This window comes from Pyrus communis, chromosome 12 (assembly GCF_963583255.1).
Source record: "Pyrus communis chromosome 12, drPyrComm1.1, whole genome shotgun sequence".
NCBI classification, from domain to species: Eukaryota; Viridiplantae; Streptophyta; class Magnoliopsida; order Rosales; family Rosaceae; genus Pyrus; species Pyrus communis.
The window spans coordinates 26,140,201-26,160,166 of NC_084814.1; the positions used below are offsets into that span (position 1 = coordinate 26,140,201).

The window sequence follows — 19,966 nt, forward strand, 5'->3', positions numbered from 1 at the left end:
TGGCATTCTTGTCCAATTAATTGGATCGACACTTACTTTTGATTTTCGAATATAGTAATAATTGACACATGCATTAAGTCAGAACTAACAGACAAATGCCTGCAAATAATGGTGTTGCTAAACAAACAACCCAATGCCTTGATTGAAAAAAAAATAACAAACAAACAAACAACCTAACGGGGAAAATGAGGTCTAAAAGAAAACAAGGTGGAAGCCCATGATGAAATCCATCATAGGATTTTAATTTCCCAAATGCGGCTCAACCCACCAGAAAGCTTTTGAGAAGAAAGCCCAGCCCAGCCCATATTAAACCACAGCGCCCCACCCCCACAGCCACAGCCACAGCAGAAGAAAGAAGAATCTGAGACTAAACACTGTTTCGTTCATCTCATTGAATTGAAGCGCACAAAATCAGCCCCCGCCAGCCAACTGAGAGCGAGCGAATCACGACGGTGTGATGGGTCGCCAAGCCGTAGCCAAGCTGATCGGTTCGATCGCATCGCGCAAACCATCTCCTTCAACGTCTTTACTTCAGCGCCGTCATTACTCCCCGGCTCCGCCCCCGCCCCCCGCTGTCTTCGTCGATAAAAACACTCGCGTCATATGCCAAGGCATCACCGGAAAGAACGGCACTTTCCACACCGAGCAAGCCATCGAATATGGCACCAAAATGGTATCTATCACTTGCACCTGTCTTTTCTCCAAATTGGTCTCTATATGTGCTCTCGCTCCCATCTGTTTTCCATTTCCGTTTGCTTTATTGAATTACTGCTCTGTTTATGTGTTTAGATTCATTTGCTCATCTGCTTAAACTTGTTTGTCTCTTCCTAGTGAATATCAAAGGCGGGCTTTCAATTCCCTATAACTAATTCAACGTGAAAAAACGAGCGATATGGGTTTCATAATGCGCCAACATGCTGCTAATGCAATATTTTAAGAAAACCCCCACTGTTTACTTACATGTAGCAATGGGCAACCTATTCCAATGAACTGCTATATAGGAGTGATCACAATTAACGGACTGGGTTTCAATGTGAATTTCCCAAAATAAGCTTTCTTTTAGCAATATACTTTAACCATTTTTTTTTCTTTCCTTCTTCATTGTTTAATGTGCATACGATTGTGCTGAAACAGGTGGGTGGTGTAACACCGAAGAAGGGTGGGACTGAGCATTTGGGACTTCCTGTTTTCAACTCAGTTGCAGAAGCAAAAGCTGAAACAAGGGCTAATGCCTCAGTCATATATGTTCCCCCACCATTTGCTGCTGCTGCTATTCTGGAGGCAGTGGAAGCAGAGCTGGATCTTGTTGTCTGCATTACTGAGGGGATCCCACAACATGATATGGTAGTGTTAATTTCACCAATATCTTCAAATAGAAAGGATAAGGTCACCATGTTTTTACTTGGTAATTTGGGTTTTGAGACTTCTAAAGAACCCCTGACCATAGTTATTGAGTTTATCCTTCGTGGACTATCATATGGCTTGACTTTTGGACTTCATTGAACTTGATCTGGGCCCTGATTATTATTTTCAGTTCACTAGTTCACTGAAAGCCTTGTTACTGATCTTGAATCTGGTCTTAACTGATTCAGGTGCGTGTCAAGGCTGCTATTAACAGGCAATCTAAAACTCGGCTCATTGGGCCAAACTGCCCTGGAATTATCAAGCCTGGTGAATGCAAAATCGGAATTATGCCTGGCTACATTCATAAACCTGGGCGCATAGGAATTGTTTCTCGATCTGGTACCTTGACCTATGAAGCGGTGAGTACTATTTTTAATCCAGGGAGACTGGGAGAGTTATCTGATTAGGCTCTACAATTTTCCCTTTCCAACATACAATTTTCATATTAATTTGGTTCTTTCAGCAGATGGGATACTCTTATTATGATTCAATCTTCAGCTCTTCTTGTTTGATGTTTGGATCTTGTGGGTACCACTTCCATTTACAATTTTATTCCTTTTCCTTGTAAATCTGACTAATTTATTCCTTTTACCCTGTAGGTTTTCCAAACAACTGCTGTTGGCCTTGGACAATCCACCTGTGTTGGTATTGGGGGGGATCCGTTTAATGGTACAAACTTCGTTGATTGCATTGACAGATTCCTACAAGATCCTCAAACAGAAGGTTAGGAGCTTGATTTAGTTTTTCTCCTGTTGCAGTTGGTCAAATTGCAGATTGAAAGGGAGGAATGTGCATCCCTTCATGCACTCATCTCTATATGTTTATATTGCATGTTCATATTGATGCTATGAGCGTCTGTAAAATAATAGATTGTTTTAGGACGCTTATTTTTCCCATCACTTTTGTCGAGTCAAATAGGACATGTTCGTACGCTCTGATTCTTCAACACTTTTTAGGGGCTTTATGAAAAGCATATCATGCTCCAACTACTTTGACTGGATTCTAATTTCCATGTAAGCATCAAGCTCCATGTAGTGCAAAGTCTTTTATAAGAGGATATGAAGATGATATCCAACTTTTTGTGGTTAATGACTCATGAGTCAAATTTCATTTAGATTCCTCATTTAAACCTATTTTCATTTTCGATTAAATTCAATTTTTTGATACAACTGTTTGTGTTATGTCTCTCTCCATGAGTTCTCAAATTACTACTAAAGTTCGTCCTTTTAGGACTTTTGTCTTTCATGATTTTGGATGCTCGTCCATTCTACTATTTTTGGCTTGCTGTGATTATTAAAGTGTATGTATTCTTCTTACCTTTGTCATCAGTGTAGATATTGGTGAGGTATACAAGACAATACGTGTTGAAGTAGAGGACTAGTAATTTGAACTAATTCTAGAATGTATGTTTCAGGTATCGTTCTTATAGGAGAGATTGGTGGGACTGCAGAAGAGGATGCTGCTGCATTGATTAAGGTCAGAATGTCACCATCTTTGGTTAGGGTTTTGAGTGGCCATAACCGGAGAGAAATACCTTTCTGTTGCTTCGTATCTTTCTAAGGATTTGTTGAGCCATAAATTGATTTTAGTTACTGGTGTCTATATTTGTTGTCTGGATATGGGTGCTCAGACTGATTCTCTGACCAATGAAACAGGAAAGTGGAACTGAGAAGCCTGTTGTTGCATTTATTGCTGGATTGACTGCTCCTCCTGGTCGTCGAATGGGTCATGCTGGAGGTATATAATTCTTTACCCTCTCTCTCTCTCTCATTGTCTAAGGTTGAGTCTCTGGTTTTCGATATGTTATGATTGCTTGCATTTGGTTGTGCAGCTATTGTGTCAGGGGGAAAGGGTACAGCACAAGACAAAATCAAGACACTAAGGGAAGCTGGGGTTACCGTGGTGGAGTCTCCTGCGAAAATTGGGGCGGCCATGCTTGACGTCTTCAAACAAAGGGGCCTTGTGAATTAGCAGCTTGACAATGTCAGTTCACTTGCAATCACACCTATAATATTCTATGGCAAGATGCCGAAAACAAGATGATTGTCTCCAGTTTTTCAGTGATTATAAGTTAACTATGAAGGAGCATTTGAATGCTCCGAGTTTTTCCTTTGTCCCATCAATTTGTTTATGAGATACGTTTTGTCATACATAACAAATGAAACTACATATGTTGAAGAGTATTCCCCGCATAACCAGGTTGAAAATAATTTATCAGAAGAGGAAAACAATGAATTAATGAAACTACATATGTGCAGCCTACAATACATCTATAAGGGCGGTTTAGGGGAATGGATCTCTTTAAAAAGAAATGTGAATTAGTTGTAAGGTTCACATCACATTGTAAACTTTCTATCGAAAAGTAACACCAACTCACCAACACCGAAACAAATTAGCAAATTGGCAATAAGCCCCTGTTTATTAGGCAAGGCTTCCATAGAATTGTATAAACTAATTGAGACATTTTCTAGAAAGATGTTTCATACAAAATAACTCAAGGTTCTTGGATAATATAGTCAACAACACCATATTGTATGTTTGAGCAGCATCTTGGAAACTTCCTTCGTCGTGGTGGGTGCTCGATGCTTGAGTAAGTATTGACAGACTCACTCTTACAAATATAATAAGTGCAATTCTTCTAATCTAATATAATATTAATATAATATAATAGAGTAATGTTATTTGTATCATGTTTTTGTACCATATTTTTATACCATCTTAGGTGACATTTGATCTAGACAGCCACATCATTTGAATTAATCAAAATTTTAAATTTAGTTTATTATTTAATATACTAATAATTTAAAAAAACTAATTAATTAAATGATGATTATGGTATACGAGGAGTCTTTCTCCTTTCTTTCTTGGGTTTTGCAAATGAGTATAAAATAAATATAGAGACACAATAAACCTCGACTAAATCGGAAAGTAAGTTCCTAAAGTATAGGTACTCACCGGATATATTGTGTATGTCCTCACATATAGGAACTGTATAGAGACAACCTTGAGCAGACAAAGTGGCCCACAATCTTGATTGAAGCTTTTAACACTTTTAATGTTAATGTTTTTAATTAATTAAAAAAAATATGTTAGAAAACGGGGCTTATAATCTTGATTGAAGATTTTAATGCTTTTAATTAATTAAAAAAGGTTAACATAAACAAAAAATGTGCACTTAATCAAACTTTCACATAAAGTTATAAAAGTTTTAAATTTAGGAATTCTACTATAAGGAATTAGAAGCAATATTCCTTTAAAAACACAAAGATTTTCTTTAAATATTTAAATAAGTACTCAAAAGTAATAATGAAAGTCTCTAAATAAGAACTTCCATTAAAGATGTTGGCCCTCTAAAGTCAGAGAGTATTGATGAAAGCATTGCTTAATATGCAAATTCATCAGTTGCTCGATGCAAAACTACTATAGGTGTTTTCAGTTAACGGCGAAAGCTTTGCATATGCTGATCAATCCTCAATCTCGATACCCCTAACATGTGTATAAACATGTATCCTAAAGGACAGAGACTTTGTGTCATATTCACTGTACTAAAGATTTCCGACTAGATGTTAAGGAGTTGATCACCGTTCTGATTACTTGTTAGGGCGTTTGAAAATTATGAAATGGCGCCTATATCTTCCTAGGCACCACACCTGACTCACCTAAACCCACCTAAGTCGTGACTCTCAATTCGACAAAAAATAAATAACTTCCAATTTGCATTTTATTTTTCAATGAATTATGAGAGCAACTCCACCCCTAAAGACTTTGCGTCAACACCCAGCCCATTTATCCACTTCAGTGAACAGTAATAGACCCTAATGAACAGTAATATGCCAAAGCATCTCCACCCCAAATAAAATGTGCTGGCACCCAGTCTAAAAATGAGCTGGCACAAACGATCTCCACCTTACAAAATGCGCTGGCACCCAGTCCATTTAAAATATTAAATATTTTTTTTATAAAATAATAAATTAAAAAATAGTTTTAATTTCGGATAGGATTTTTAACCAATCTCGTCACGCCACGTGTCATTATCCTTATGTACTATTTTGTTAATAGATTTCCGCTAAGATTTTCAACCAATCCCGACAAGCCACGTGTCACTTTTTGTTTACAATAATTTAGGCAAGATTTCGATAAGATTTTCAACCAATCTTGTCACACCACGTGTCATTATCCGAACGTACTATTTTGTAGATAGATTTCTGATAAGATTTTCAACCAATCCCGACACGCCACGTATCACTTCCTGTTTACAATAATTTAGCCAAGATTTCGATAAGATTTTCAACCAATCACATAGTGCCACGTGGCATTGTCCAGAACCTCATCTTCTCTATTTTTTGTCCATATAAACCCTACATCCCTACATCCATTCTCACACTAAACTCAATCCTTTTTTTAGCTCAGAATTCTTCTTTATCGTTTTCAAATCTTGAGTTCTTACAATGTTTTCTTCAAGGAGAGTGTATAAATAGTTGCAAGAGCAGCAGAAAAGGTTGTTGGCATAACAGGAAGAATTGGTCAATCTTAACGAAGGTGGAGGTGGAGATGAGGCCTTCGCAATGGATGATGATGAGGATGATCACCATAGAAGGCGGAGGGCCTCACATTCCCGCCGTATCATGGAAGCTGTGGATCAGATAGCCAAACCCAGACGTGCGGCAAACATCGATAGAAGAATAGAAAGACGAGGTAAAGATCTCTTGGAAGATTATTTTATTCCCAACAACGTTTTCCCTGATCATGTTTTTAGACGTCGTTTTAGAATGCAACGAAATTTGTTCGATAAAATCATGAGTGCTGTTTGCAACCATGATCCATATTTTGTGCAAAAAGATTATGCTTTTCATGTTCTAGGTCTTCTTCCTGAGCAAAAAATTATGCCTACCTTGCGAATGCTTGCATATGGAGTATCTGCAGATCAAGTGGATGAGATCGCAAGGATGGGAAAAACAACAGTTTTGGAGTCCCTAATGCGGTTTTGCTATGCAATTAAAGCCCTCTACACCAATGAGTACCTTCAGAAACCCATGCCAAGGGACATGCGAAGGCTTCTGAGGAAGGGTGAGATGCGAGGCTTCCCTGGTATGATTGGAAGCATCGACTGCATGCATTGAATATGGAAAAACTGTCTAAGTGCGTGGCAAGGAGCTTATGGCGATAGAAAAGGAGCCAAAAGCATCATTTTGGAAGCAGTGGCTTCTTTTGATGCATGGATTTGGCATGCTTTTTTTGGTGTTCCAAGAGCTCAGAATGACCTAAATGTCCTTGCCCAATCTCTAGTGTTTGACGAACTACTACAAGGAAATGGGCCGAGATGCACATATTGGGTTAATGGTAATAAATACGAGGGACCATACTACCTTGCAGATGGTATTTACCCAAGGTGGTCAACATTTGTCAAAACAGTGCCACATCCGCAGAGTGAAAAAGAAAAACACTTCGCAAAGTGTCAAGAAGGGTGTAGGAAGGATGTCGAGCGTTGTTTTGGTATCCTGCAAGCTCGTTGGGCAACTGTCAGGGCTGCAGCTAGAATGTTTGATGTCGAGGCTCTTTGATCCGTCATGATGACGTGTATTATTCTCCACAACATGATTGTTGAAGACGAGTATGATTATGATGCCGTCGATGAACACGAGCCGAATCCGATGAACAACTCAAGAACATAAATCTACTATACTCATGACCGAACCGAAGATCCTGTGCAACACAAGCCGTTGGAACGGGATACACGTTACAATGAATTGATCATTCAGCGGTACACTTCATTGCAAGAGCCATACTGGCACATAACCCGCCAGAATGACTTGATTGACCACCAGTGAAGATTGCACGAAGGCGAAGATACTTAAAATAAGGCTTGTGGTTGAAGAATAAAGTGTATTGTTTTTTAAGTAATCTTATTTAGTGTGTTTTTTTTTTTTTTAAGTTTATATGGTGAGGTTATGTAATTTTATTTGGTGTTTTTTTTTTAAATGTTTATTTGGTGAGTTTATGTAATCTTATTCAAATATTTAAATAAAGTTCTAAAAATAAATAAGAAATTAAATAAAGTTCTAAAAATGTTAAGAAATTACATAACAAATTAAATAAAGTAGTACAAATAAATACGAAATTATACAAAGTCTGTGGAGTTAGGATACGTGGTGCTAGGATCTTGGTTGCTAGGATTTCTGTAGCTAGAACCCCCTTGACTTGTTTCGGCATCTCTTGCACGCCTCCTTCGCATGATATCTCTTTTTTCTGATGTCCAAAAATATTTTGAATTTGGAGACAGTCCTACTAGAAACTTGTTCATAGTGTCACGATCTGCTTGAGCCATCCTTTCTTCTCTAAGCATCTCATTCTCTCGATGAAGTGCTTCTCTAATCATCTCGTTCTTTCGATTAACTATTTCTCTTTGTCTCTCAGCTGCCGCATCACGAGCCTCAGTAACTGCTATTATTGCTGCCATAGCAGTAGCTTTTTCCTCATCTCTAGCCTTTTCCCATGCCATGTTCAGTTCACCTTGGCGAGCAAGTTCCTCCATATATTTAGTGTAGTCATTTTTGGAAGAACTACCTTTTTTCTTTGATGCCTTTTTACCTTGAGGCCTGAGGGACTGACGAGTCGGTTGGGTCTCCGGCACTTCTTCAGGCGTCCGTTCCGTGTCTTCAAATGTGTTGGCTTCTTGTTCGGCCGTGTCTGCTTCTGGCGAACTGTGTAGACTCATACCGTGCATGACAACTTCTGGACCGGTTGCCACAATTTTGTATCTAGGGCAATCTTTGACAATTTGCCAACATTCCCATTTGTTGAATGATTTGTTACGGTTCTTTGCATTGTAAAATGCTTGTGCTTGTAGTGTCTATAAAAATGTGGGATAAGATAGTATTAAAAAATAGGGTGTAACACAAATAAATAAATTAAAATATTGATGGGCGTGGAATGCATATAAATTACATAAGAAATTACATAAAAATTACATAAGAAATTAAATAAATTAAAATATTGATGTGGGTGGAATGTATATAAATAAATAAAAATATTGTTACCTGATCCGCTAAACTTGTCCCACTACGCAGATTACCAGAAGCATGAGCGATGGCATTTTTCCAACAAGTAAAGTATGCGTTGAGTTTTTTCCAACGACCTTGAAGACCTTGACTAGATCTGGCATCTTTTCCATGTACATCGCAAAACGATTTCGTAATTTTACTCCATATTTCTCACTTATCCATCTCATTACCTGTAATCGGGTCATGAGTAGTGTGAACCCAACATTCACACAACGTAACATCTTCAATGAGCTTCCACGAAGTCATTTTTTTCTCTCGAAGTGTACAAAATATTCAAATGTAGAAAGTGTAGAAAGTGTAGAAAATATTGAAATGTGGTGTAAGGTGGAAGATGAGGGTTAGGTATTTATAGAAAAAAAATTAATTTTTTAAAATTTTTCTGTATTTTTTAAAAAAATTTCACAAATTTTAATTAATTTTTAATAAATTTTAATGTTGTAATTAATCTGGACCGTTGGATTTGAAAAATAATCAAATCCAACAGCCAACCAGCTGCCACGTGGCCAACGGTCAAAATTCTGACCGTTGGGCCTTTTTTTTTTTTTGTTTTATTTTTTTTTTTGGTGAAAATAACGTGGACAACATCTATGATCGGACGGTCCATTTTAAAAGTCAAATTTAAATTTTTTTTTACCGTTGGAAATCCAATGGCCTACAAAAACTAGCCGTTGGAAATCCAACGACTCTGAGGAGGGCCACGTAGCACTCAGCCGGGTAAATGCAAGTGGCCTGAGAAGCGGGCCCCACCGCCTGCAACCTTGTCTCTTACTCGCGCCCAGTCGCGAGTGTCGTGCACGCGCCAGCCAAATAGGCCGGCTTCTGGGTCTGTCCGAAATGGGCTGGTCTGTTGCCTGGCTTGGGCTGGGTGCCAGGCTGTTTTGCGGGCTGGAGCTTTTGGACAGGGTGCTGGCTTGTGTTTTGGACAAGGTGTTGGGCAAGCCCACCTCCGGTGGAACTGCTCTAAGAGACTTATTGAATGCTTGAAAAAATACTCATTATATGGTTGCTTCCTATGTTTTTAATATGTTTTAGTTCTTTATAATTTATAATGTCATTCTATTTAGCAATTTATGCATCGCAAGGCAATTATTATTTTTCTAAGTATAAGTATACATTTATTTATTTGTTATATAATAAGTTTAAGGATTAAGTATCTAAAATACTCAACATTTTTAGTGTCATTCCAAATTGGTCCCAATTTTTTTAAACATTCCAAACAAGTACCTAATATAATCAAAATGTCACATTTGTTAAGCCCCAGTTGAATTTTGTTAAATTAACTAAGGCTTACTTTGGGTCTATTTCTAATTCAATTCAATACTCTTTTGATCAATGGTTTCCATATTATATAATTTCTGTTTAAAATCTAGGTTACAAGACAACTAATATTAATGTTGACCATTATATACCCAATTGGTAGATTTTAAGTATAAAGGTTGGGATGGAGTTTCAGTGGCCGTAGATTGAGTTCCGAAGTAACAGGAGCTTTTCCAATCATCATTTTTGTGTTTCTTTTTATTTGGAAATTTATTTATTTATTTATTTATTTTCACCTTCATGTCCGTTTAAGTTACCTTATTATTTGTGTCCAAATAAGCTAAAGAAGTGAAACCCATAATTACCACATGTACATTTAACGAAAAATTGATTAAGACTTTAACAGATGAGATATTTTCAACTGATTGAATCCTTGTTTGAAAGGTTTAAAAAATTAAGACCAATCTGAAATGACTCTGGAAGATTAGTGAGTTTTAGATGGTTAATTCTAAATTTAATTAAAATTCTTAAAAAAAAAAAAAGACCAAAGCCCCTACCCGCCCCCCGCCTTCCGCCCTTTAGAAGCTTGGTCGTATTTCGTTTATTATAACAAGGAATCATCCAATTTCAACACTATTTAGCACACTACTCGATCAAGAATTAGGAAATAGTAAACTAAATTTTAACCAAGAGATAAGTAAATACTACCCAATGCATCACAAGGATAATCCGTCAAACATGGTCAGACATGAACAAGGTAAAAGCAAAATCAAAAACTTTCCCCAGCATCGAGAGTATAAATATAACAATCCCCTCAAAATTCCCTAAGAAGCTTGATTCTCCTCCTTGTCCTTCTCCTCCGCAGCAGCTTCAAAGGTCTCCCCGGCCACAAGCTCAGGGACCTCATCATCATCGTCCTCTTGTGCAGTGGCTCCACCAGCACCAGGTGCTTGCTTCTGGAACTGCTCAGCCAACTTCTTCAAATTGTCCAAGTTATCTGGCCCTGAAAATAATCACAACTCACCGTTAATTGAATCACATAAGCAGCAACAATATAAAAAGGTTTACAAGCACACTTACCCAAGTGGCTGATAATACTGGGAAGAATATCTTGCAACTCTACAATAACGAAGATCATACGTCAAGTTACATGCCAAAATGTCTAAAATCTGAAGGACAATTAAAGGTAAAACAACAGCAAACATGGCCGTCAAAAGCTAATGCAGCATGATGGCAAGGCACAGCCACAAACAAGGATGTAAATATGTCCAATATTCCAAACAAATTTCAAACTCTAAAGATAGAAAAAGAAATAGTGACATACTCTTTGTTTGAGGAGAACCGCTAACAACCCAGGTGTTGGCAGCAATTGAAGCTTGAACTGAAACGTACAACAAACATCATCAACTATTAGGGGAAAAAAAATTGAAACAAACTGATAAAATACAAAATCAGAGTTTTGTAGAGTTGGCTTCACCTTTGGGGTTTAAGAACTGGATAACTACATCATCCTTGAATATGTTAACTTCCTCGATTGCAGGAATAGCATTCACCCCTATCCTCTTGAGGGTGCTCTGAAGCCGTTTGTCGTCTGTGGTAGTTGTCTTGTGAACAGCCTTCTTCTTTCTGAAGTTGAGAGCAATGATTAATAAACAAAGTCACATACAAACAGGAAGATAAAAAAACCACTGAATGACTAAGTTTTATAATGAAACAATTGCCATAAAGGCAGTAATATTGGCAAAGCAATATTATTTATCATTAAGTGATTGCATTAAGACGTCAATCAAACACCAAACGAATATTCTCTTTAGAAAAGGAAAACATGGTAAAAACCAATCTACTCAACATGCCATCAGGGCAACAGCTTCACAAAAATTTTAAAATGGAAAAGTTTACTCACCTCCTCACGCTGCCCTTTCCACCGGTGCGAACCGCACCAGCCATCTTCATAAGTTTCTCCCTATTCATCTGCATAACGTAAGAGTATAATGAGATGAAGTCATGAGTTTTAATCGAAACATGCAACAAAAAGTTTCAATAGACAAAAAGTCGTATCTTCAATTACATTATAAGTTTTAAGCAGTAAAATCTCCAGCTCACAAAGCCTTTTGTTTTAAAATGTGTAAAATAATAAACAATTCAATTCCACTTTCTATTATCTTGTTTCTTCAATCTCATACTGTATTAAGAAAATGAGCCTGAATTATAGGAACTTCAACAAAAATGCTATATGATGTGCCAACATGCAACCAAAGAAAAGACGCATCAATCATACAACTTCACACACTGAATAATTCAGTTCACAACATCTTCCAAATCCTATAAACATTATAAATAAAAAAATAAAAAAATAAAAAATCTTCAAATTTGAGTTTATCTTCACTAAAAGGTGAAATGGGGAAAGCAAGTGATTTAAAGATGATAAAAACAGAAAAAACAGAGTTTTTATTATAACCAACATAATGCTCCACACGAAACTCGGGCCACAGCATCCTAAAACTGAGAAATCTAAAGCCACAAGGCAACACATGAGAACTAAGTGAGAAAAAATATAGTATACATAACTATACAACCGTGATATAAGTAAAATTAGCAATTTTGTCATAGTAATATTAATGACACTGTCGAAGTAAAACCCAGTTCAGAATTCATAATTGGGCACCATCAGACCCCTTCGCCCAAAGACGCTTCTACTTGGACAGTGACACCAGTGAGGACCTATGCAAACAATAAGTGCACAGCTTGAGCAGATTCATTCGGAATCCCACACGATCAAAACTAGAAATCTAAAAATACAATATTTGCACCGGAAATGATTGATTTAGCTTTACCCACCAACGAACAAGCTCCTCCAAGGACACAAACAGCAAAAAAAAAAAATACAAACACACTCACAGTGGGTGCTCTGCTCAATAATCCATCCCCAATCATTTGATTAACCAGCAAACAAGCACAAGCGAAATCAAAGCAAACGAGCTTTTCCAGTAAACAAATCAGAAACAGATTCCATATATAAAATAAAGGATTGAAAAAAAGAGAGAGAGCGAGTGAGAAAGTCTTCACCTTGGCGTTGGGGGATTTGGGGGTTTTTTCCCTGCTAGGGTTTTTGCGTTCGGGATAAAGATATAAAAGATTATGAATCCAAGCTTTCACCTCAGACGGCGCTATGGTTAGGTTTTCTCTTTCGCTATAAAAGCCCTCTCTCGCCTCTCCTCAACATCCGACGGTCACCAACCCATCTCTCTTGCCACGTGGTGCGTTCCTGCTAGGGTTTGATTATCACCTCGTTTTCTGATGCGATGTACACTCTAGCCTGCGTGGGCTACTGAAAAAGAAAAATAAAATAAAACCCAAAGGTTATACGCATTTCTTTTTTAAATGGTGGACAATTTTAAATTAGACTTATTTTGGATTTTAATTTGATAGAATACAATTGGTACATCATGTTCCTATCTCCTTCAATCTTCTTTGATACAATTGATGCATCAGGGCCAATTTTTTTTTTTTTTTAAATACGATATTTGTTAAGGTGATAAACAAGTTCTATGAATATATGAATTTACATAAGAACCTTGTCAAGTTACGCTACATTTTTACACTGATGAAAAGCCAAACCTCTTGCATTAATTTTATCTTTTGTGACATCTAAGAACATTTTGTTCTTTAACAAACAATAGGTTTTTTAGATTAAATATTAGATTAGAGAACCGACGAAGTTCAAACTCACACGGTGGTACAAATGCAACACTTTTCTCTACCACTATAGTAAAAGGTCATATGTCTCTCTTTCTTCAAAATTTATTCATCTTTGACTTTAAAAGTTTTTCTAAACAATTGCTTAATTGCTACTTAGCAATACGGTTATTGTTATTCTTATTCATTTGTAAAGAATATGTCTTATATTTAAATTTCATAGATTATGAGCTCGATATCAATTTATCCTCACCCCTTCACGTAAATATTCGTTTTTGTAAAAGTGTTCAGAGCGGTGCTCGAAGAGACGTGTAGGATAACCAAGGCTGAGCAAGACGCTCGGTTCGTACCACTTTCAACTAAACACCTGTCACTTCATCATTGAATATCTGGTTAATAAGCGAAAAGGTACAGTATGCTAATTTTACGTAGATAGCTGTGAAGACCTATATTTTTAAATGCATATATTATTTACAAGAAAATAATTATTCCCTATTGTGATTATGTGTATATATACATTTCCTAAAATCATATTTTACAATATTGATTAGATATTTAGCGTGAAAGGATTTATAAATATCTTTAGTATTTTATATTATTCTTATTACCCATCCATAATTTTTAGGCGGTGTAAGTTTGCTTTTGGTTTGATCTCATCTTCCTCTATGCCGACTGACTTCCCTCTCCTATGAATAGATATTACAAGCATGAATACCCGCAATTTGCTACAAGGTTTAAGAATACGGTTTAAGATAATGGTATTTAATATAAATAAGTTTATATATCAATATTTATATGTACGTTGTTTGAGAAGGTAAATTAGCAATATATTACCGTGATCAAAATATTAACAACATTAAACTGATCATTATTCAAAATATTTAGATAGATTATGAACATGTTACAGAGTCTAGATTTTCCTATTTCACTGTTTCCGGCTCTTCTTCATCTTCATTATGTTGAGGTTTACGGTTTCAGCTAGTTCCTACAAATTAAAAAAAAAAAAAAAAAAAAAAGTTGTTAGTGCGGACATATAAGAAAACAAAGGGGCGACATATAAGTAAAAATAGAGATAGAGTTCATTTGTGATCCTAAAGCTGCAAATGAGATTTTTGTCTCCCTCTATTTTCATATGCTCTATCAAATGCAAAAAAGGCTAAAATGAGTGCATTCAAACCAACCCATTATTTGCACTTCAATCAAATATCAAATATATCTCAATGATACTAATTAGATAGAGTCGGGGAGTTCAAATAAATCACTTATAGCAACAAAAACAATAAAATACAAATGTTTATGAAGAAATTAAATAGTAAAGAATGTATCGTTATGACAAAGATGTAATAATTTGTTATGATTAATTTCACGAAGAAAACATATATAAAGGAATCATGTGCAAACAATGCAACATTAGAGTGTTAAAAGGCGAATGTAGATTATATGAAATCTGAGAGCAACAACATACAAATGAGTAACAGGTAAAGTTAAAATAGAGAAGACATTGATGTACAATGTTGTACTGGAGGAGGGCATACATATGTAGAATATATATAAAGTAGGCTGGAACTAGAATTTGTTATTCCAGAAACAAAAAAATGGAATTTGCAATTTTCTTTGTATGGGTTTGCATTTAAAAAAAAGAAGCTCTTAGTGCGGATGGTCTGTTAAATTTAACTCAAACCAATAGAATATAAAAGTAAACAAATGGGGGACACATATCCAAAAGTTAAGACAGTTTTCTTATGATAATGAAGGAGCATATATAATCCGTTATTCGCTTTTTTTTTTAGGAAAACTAATGAAAAAAGACTTGAAAATTTTGAGGTTTAACAATAAGAACAAAATAAAGGGTAAAGTGAATAGTTGCAGGATTGACTTTTTAATGCAAAAATGTGGTTTTTCGTTAAAGTAAACAGTATCGGGAGCTTTTCGTTAAAGTTCATTTTATTTTTTTATCTGCTCTATCAGATACAATGTGCGACAAAATGAGTGCATTTAAATTAGAAAGAATTGGGTTAGGCATAATTGGACAAAGAAAAGGTCTTTATTGCAACAAAAATGAAAAACTGCTTTATAACTGGACAAAGAAAGAGGAAGATAAAAAGAAACAAAGAAAAGGCCCTTAAAATTTTGGCAGAGGCATTTTCAGCAAGTGAACAAAAAAACAGAGCCATTTCCAAACAAAAACTCAATATCAATATGCAGTGAAAAGAAAATAATGCCTGAGCAAGGGAAAAAAAACAAAAAAAATTATAAACATGAGTAGCGGCGTAGAATTCATTTGAATGCAATATTTTCCTTTCAAACGAAGACTTGTAGGAAAATAAAAAACCAAATGAAAGAGCATGGCAGAAAAATTGAGGAGGAAAATAGATTAAAAAAAGTAAACAAAAAAACAAAGAGGACTAATGATTGTGTCCAATGTACGTAATTTCTCTCGAGTATAAAGACAACTTACATATTTTCTTGTCCATATGAGATTAGTAGTTGACATAATTAGTCCAGCCGCAAAGAAACCTAATTCTACGCTTAAACCTAACTTATCACTGAAAATGCATATTATATACATCCTTTCAATCATTCATTAGATGAATGTGTTCGAATGCCCCTGATGGCAATGATAAATTTCAGTACTTTGCACATACAAATTGTTCAGCCAAAACAATTGTTCATAAAAAATTAAAGCATCAAAGTGCATGAAGATATATCTATATCTAAAGAGGAAAGCTTATCATAGGCTTCAGGAATCTGTAAAAGAAAGGTGAGTATATGAATTCTCAAAATATAAATTGAAATTGAAATTCTTATTTCTAAAGGAATTGAAGACAAATTAAGATTATATTATCAATTGAATATTTATTAAAAGTAAATTCAACACTATTTTTTCAGGAACTAAATTATTGCGTAACAATGCTCCTTCTGACCTAAGATCAGTTCAATATTTTTAACAAAGTAAGGTGCTGCAGATTGTTGCTTTTGATCATCTCGGTCCTTTTCTTTAGCTCGACTATTGTCATGGTCATTTCAAAAGTTGGTGCAAAGATGTAAGTCTGCAATAAGGAACAAAAAAGATACAGATTAATCCTTACGATGGCTAGAGGTTGCAGCACCTGCAAGTAAACAAATATTGTAGCGGTATAAGTTGAATAATTGCAGCAAGCAAACAAATACAAAATTTACTCACTCTCAAAATCCAAATTAGAAAATAAAACAAAGTGAATAGACTATGAGAGAAAATTTATTCACCGAATTAGAATCAAACTAATAAAGTTGAACTGAACAAAACTCTAACTCAAATTTATTGAATTAGAATCAAACTAATGAGATTTAATTGAACAAAACCCTAACTCAATTGAAGCCCTTGTTAAAAACCTATCTCTGATATTAGATAATCTTTGGGTATATTGGGTACGAGTGAGGGTATTGACCTTCACCAGCCATGTCGTGTTCGAAATTGAAAGAGTGTGGGATGTGATTTTGGTGGAAAATGGGCAGTGTTGCAGAGAGAACAAAGCAAGTCCATGTTTATGTGGAATCAAAAGTGCAAAAATCAAACAATGTAGACAAGGATTTTGAAGATTCTAAATGTAAGAAAGAGAAGAGAAATTTACCTTTGGGGAAGAGTGGTGACTGTTGCTGTTGAAATTGAAGAGATTTTCGCAAATGAGTCGAGAAAGAAGACAAGAGGAGTATGATGCAGTGAGTGTAAGAATGAAGTCGTGATTGCGAGCGACAGAAGAGATAAGCGAGATGAAACGATGAGCGTGAGACAAAACAAGAAGCGGGATGATCTTCTATAGATGAGTCAAGGAGGGAGAGGGAAAAAGCGGCGAACACCCACACATCCCATTTTGTTCGCCGTTTGACCAAACTGGCAAAATTGAAATAACAGCAAAGTAAGCGGGAGTAAAACTGGAAATCCAAATTTCCCCACCAATTTTAGTATTATAAAATATAATTTCTTCAGTTTTCTCTGCTAGCTAGGTGAGCCATTTATAGAATAGTCTTTCTATTCGCCTTGTCCTTTAGTGACAACCTCTCATGTACTGTAAATAATGTCATACTGATTTCTACTCCTGGAAACTGTAGGGGCGTGTTTACGTGTCCGTAATCGGAATCAAAAGTCAGAGTGTGATTCCGATTACGAGTTATTCTTGTGTTTACTAAACTTCGGACGAATCAAAATGGGCCCCGCACATGAAAAATGGAATTGCATTCTTGATTTTGGAAGAGTTGTATTCTTGAGGTGGGAGGTGGGAGGTGGGAGGTGGGAGGTGTCATTTGAATTCTGGGAGACAACCGAAATCCGGAATACAACTTTTCTACCTATTATAACCCCACCTAATTCCTAAAACTCCAATTTGCCACTGAAATCAACAAGCTCAGACCTCTCCGCCTGCCTCCCATTCACCTCCCTTTGCATTTACTCCCCAATCAACCAATCCCAAGAACCCTAGGACGTCTTTAGATATCGTAAAGCGTTGTGGTCCTGTGGGGATGGAGGAACGGGAGATAGACGGAGCCGTAAGAATTGGTAATGAAGGATATGCAGAAAATTAAATGTAGGGGAGGGGAAAATTGGGCTGCTTGGGAAGTTATGGGGGTTGGTATAAAAAATTAGGTTTAAAAAGGTTAAAAAGGGTTAAAAATTTAGTTTATAAAGAAATGGAAAATTCAATTATTTATGGGTTAATGTTGTTATGAAAAATTCAATTTTATTAATTATCACATAAAATGACTCATTTAGACCAATGGCAATTTAGTAATCAAATGGTTTCGATTCAAATTCAAAAGTGAATTGATAAACAATTTATATGGAACTAACATTATTCCTACTCCGTTTCTCGACAGTTTAGTAAACACCTTTCATAGGAATCCGTTTCTGATTCCCCATCAATTTAATTCCTCCTCAATTCAATTCCACCTATTTTGATTACAGATTAGTAAACAAGACATAAGAGACTTACATGTTATTCTATTGCAGGGACTTACACACACACACACTGTAAATAGAAGTTATTTTCTTTAATTTTCTTCGCTAACTAGATGAGACGTTTTCTCTTTCAGGTTTAAAGACTTACTTTCTTGATTTTCCACTTAATATCTCTGTGTTGATATTAGTGAATTATAAATGTTTGAATATCAACTAAAATGGGCTGTTGGGCATCATTCTGCTTACATATTTAAATTCGTCTATTCTGCTGCCTTGGTTTTATAGAATAGTCTTTCTATTCGCTTTGTTCTGTTGGGCATCATTCTGCTTACATATTTAAATTCGTCTATTCTGCTGCCTTGGTTTTATAGAATAGTCTTTCTATTCGCTTTGTTCTTTAGTGATAGCCGGCTCTCATGCACTGTATTTCACATTTACATACAATATCATATTGATTCCTATTCCTGGAAGGGCACTTAACTGTAAGAGACTCATATGATGTTTGTTGATGCAAATTTTTGCCGTCTCTAACTTTGACGAAAATGTATCTGCAAAACAATCAACACGTTTGATCAAGGACCTAAGTATCACGTGCCCACGAGTAGGGATAGGCAACGATTATGGTGGGCGGGTAACCGTGATTATTTACCCATAACCATTTATGTTCATACATGCATAACCGTTTACCCGTTGGGTAATTGTATAAATGGTTATACCCATACCCATAACCTTTTATAAACGGTTAATCATACCCATAACCGTATACTCATTTAACCATAACCGTTTACCCAATCAACCATAATCATTTACCCGTTTACCTGTTTTTGAACTCGTTTATTCTTTTTTTAAACCCATTTACCCATTTTTTCACCCGTCTACATGTTTTTTTTTTAACAACTTGAAAATTACAAAATAAAAATTTGTCATAATTTTCGTTATAACCGCAGTATGTGCTTACCAGTATATCGTTATAACGAGTATCAATTTATAGTAGTCTGTAAAAAACCTAGCTAGTTCTGGAATCACAAATGCTAGGCCTTCTCCACCCTCTCATGCTATTTCAGATGATGGTATGTATCTGTCCTAAACTCTCTTTCGAACCTTGTCATTAGTCCAGACCAGATTTTGTTTTAAGTGTTTGTGTTATATGACAATTCTTGTACTGAGGCTTCACCTCATATCTTTCCTTTCTTCGGATACAAGCCGGGAAGGCTCTATGATCTCAAAACAAAATATATAAACAAAGATGAATTGAAGTCACTGGAAAGCACATACCACAGCAATGAAATAGAGTCTGTGGCAGATATAGTACCCGTTATAACCAATTATAACCGTTATTCATTGAAAATTACAATATATAAACAAAGATGACTTTTGTTACAAAAGTAAAAAACAAAAATAAAGATTAGTTTTTTAAATTGTACATATATTAAATTAAATGAGTAAATGGATACTCATTATAACCGCGGGTAATACCCATAATCGATGAATACCTGTTATAACCACGGGTAATACCCATAACCACCCATTTAAATTTCACGGATAAACGATTATACCCATAACCGTTTGTTCGTCTAAACGGTTACCCATAACCATAACTGTGAACTTGAAATGG

The 19,966-nt window shown here is 35.8% G+C and overlaps 2 protein-coding genes across 2 annotated transcripts; one reads left to right on the top strand and one right to left on the bottom strand.

Moving 5' to 3' along the window:
- The first annotated feature begins 346 nt into the window (after positions 1–346).
- Positions 347–3,587, top strand: LOC137710416 (succinate--CoA ligase [ADP-forming] subunit alpha-2, mitochondrial-like). Its single transcript, XM_068449430.1, has 7 exons — positions 347–673; positions 1,135–1,344; positions 1,593–1,763; positions 2,004–2,127; positions 2,819–2,880; positions 3,060–3,141; positions 3,236–3,587. The coding sequence occupies exons 1-7, from the start codon at positions 458–460 to the stop codon at positions 3,373–3,375; spliced, it is 1,005 nt and encodes a 334-aa protein (XP_068305531.1). The 5' UTR covers positions 347–457; the 3' UTR covers positions 3,376–3,587.
- Positions 3,588–10,382: 6,795 nt separating this feature from the next.
- On the bottom strand, positions 10,383–12,924 carry LOC137710288 (nascent polypeptide-associated complex subunit beta-like). The gene is made up of 6 exons (XM_068449219.1): positions 12,789–12,924; positions 11,626–11,693; positions 11,200–11,348; positions 11,047–11,103; positions 10,803–10,841; positions 10,383–10,725 (listed from the first exon to the last, which is right to left on the bottom strand). Exons 2-6 carry the CDS (start codon positions 11,691–11,693, stop codon positions 10,547–10,549), a joined length of 492 nt encoding a protein of 163 aa, XP_068305320.1. The 5' UTR covers positions 12,789–12,924; the 3' UTR covers positions 10,383–10,546.
- Positions 12,925–19,966: the final 7,042 nt, after the last annotated feature.

Coding starts and splice junctions, on each gene's coding strand:
- LOC137710416 (XM_068449430.1), top strand. CDS start 458: ATGGGTCGCCAAGCCGTAGCCAAGCTGATCGGTTCGATCGCATCGCGC. Junction 1,345..1,592: donor GGATCCCACAACATGATATG/GTAGTGTTAATT, acceptor TAACTGATTCAG/GTGCGTGTCAAGGCTGCTAT. Junction 2,128..2,818: donor ACAAGATCCTCAAACAGAAG/GTTAGGAGCTTG, acceptor TGTATGTTTCAG/GTATCGTTCTTATAGGAGAG.
- LOC137710288 (XM_068449219.1), bottom strand. CDS start 11,693: ATGAATAGGGAGAAACTTATGAAGATGGCTGGTGCGGTTCGCACCGGT. Junction 10,842..11,046: donor CGGTTCTCCTCAAACAAAGA/GTATGTCACTAT, acceptor TCGTTATTGTAG/AGTTGCAAGATATTCTTCCC. Junction 10,726..10,802: donor CAGTATTATCAGCCACTTGG/GTAAGTGTGCTT, acceptor GATTATTTTCAG/GGCCAGATAACTTGGACAAT.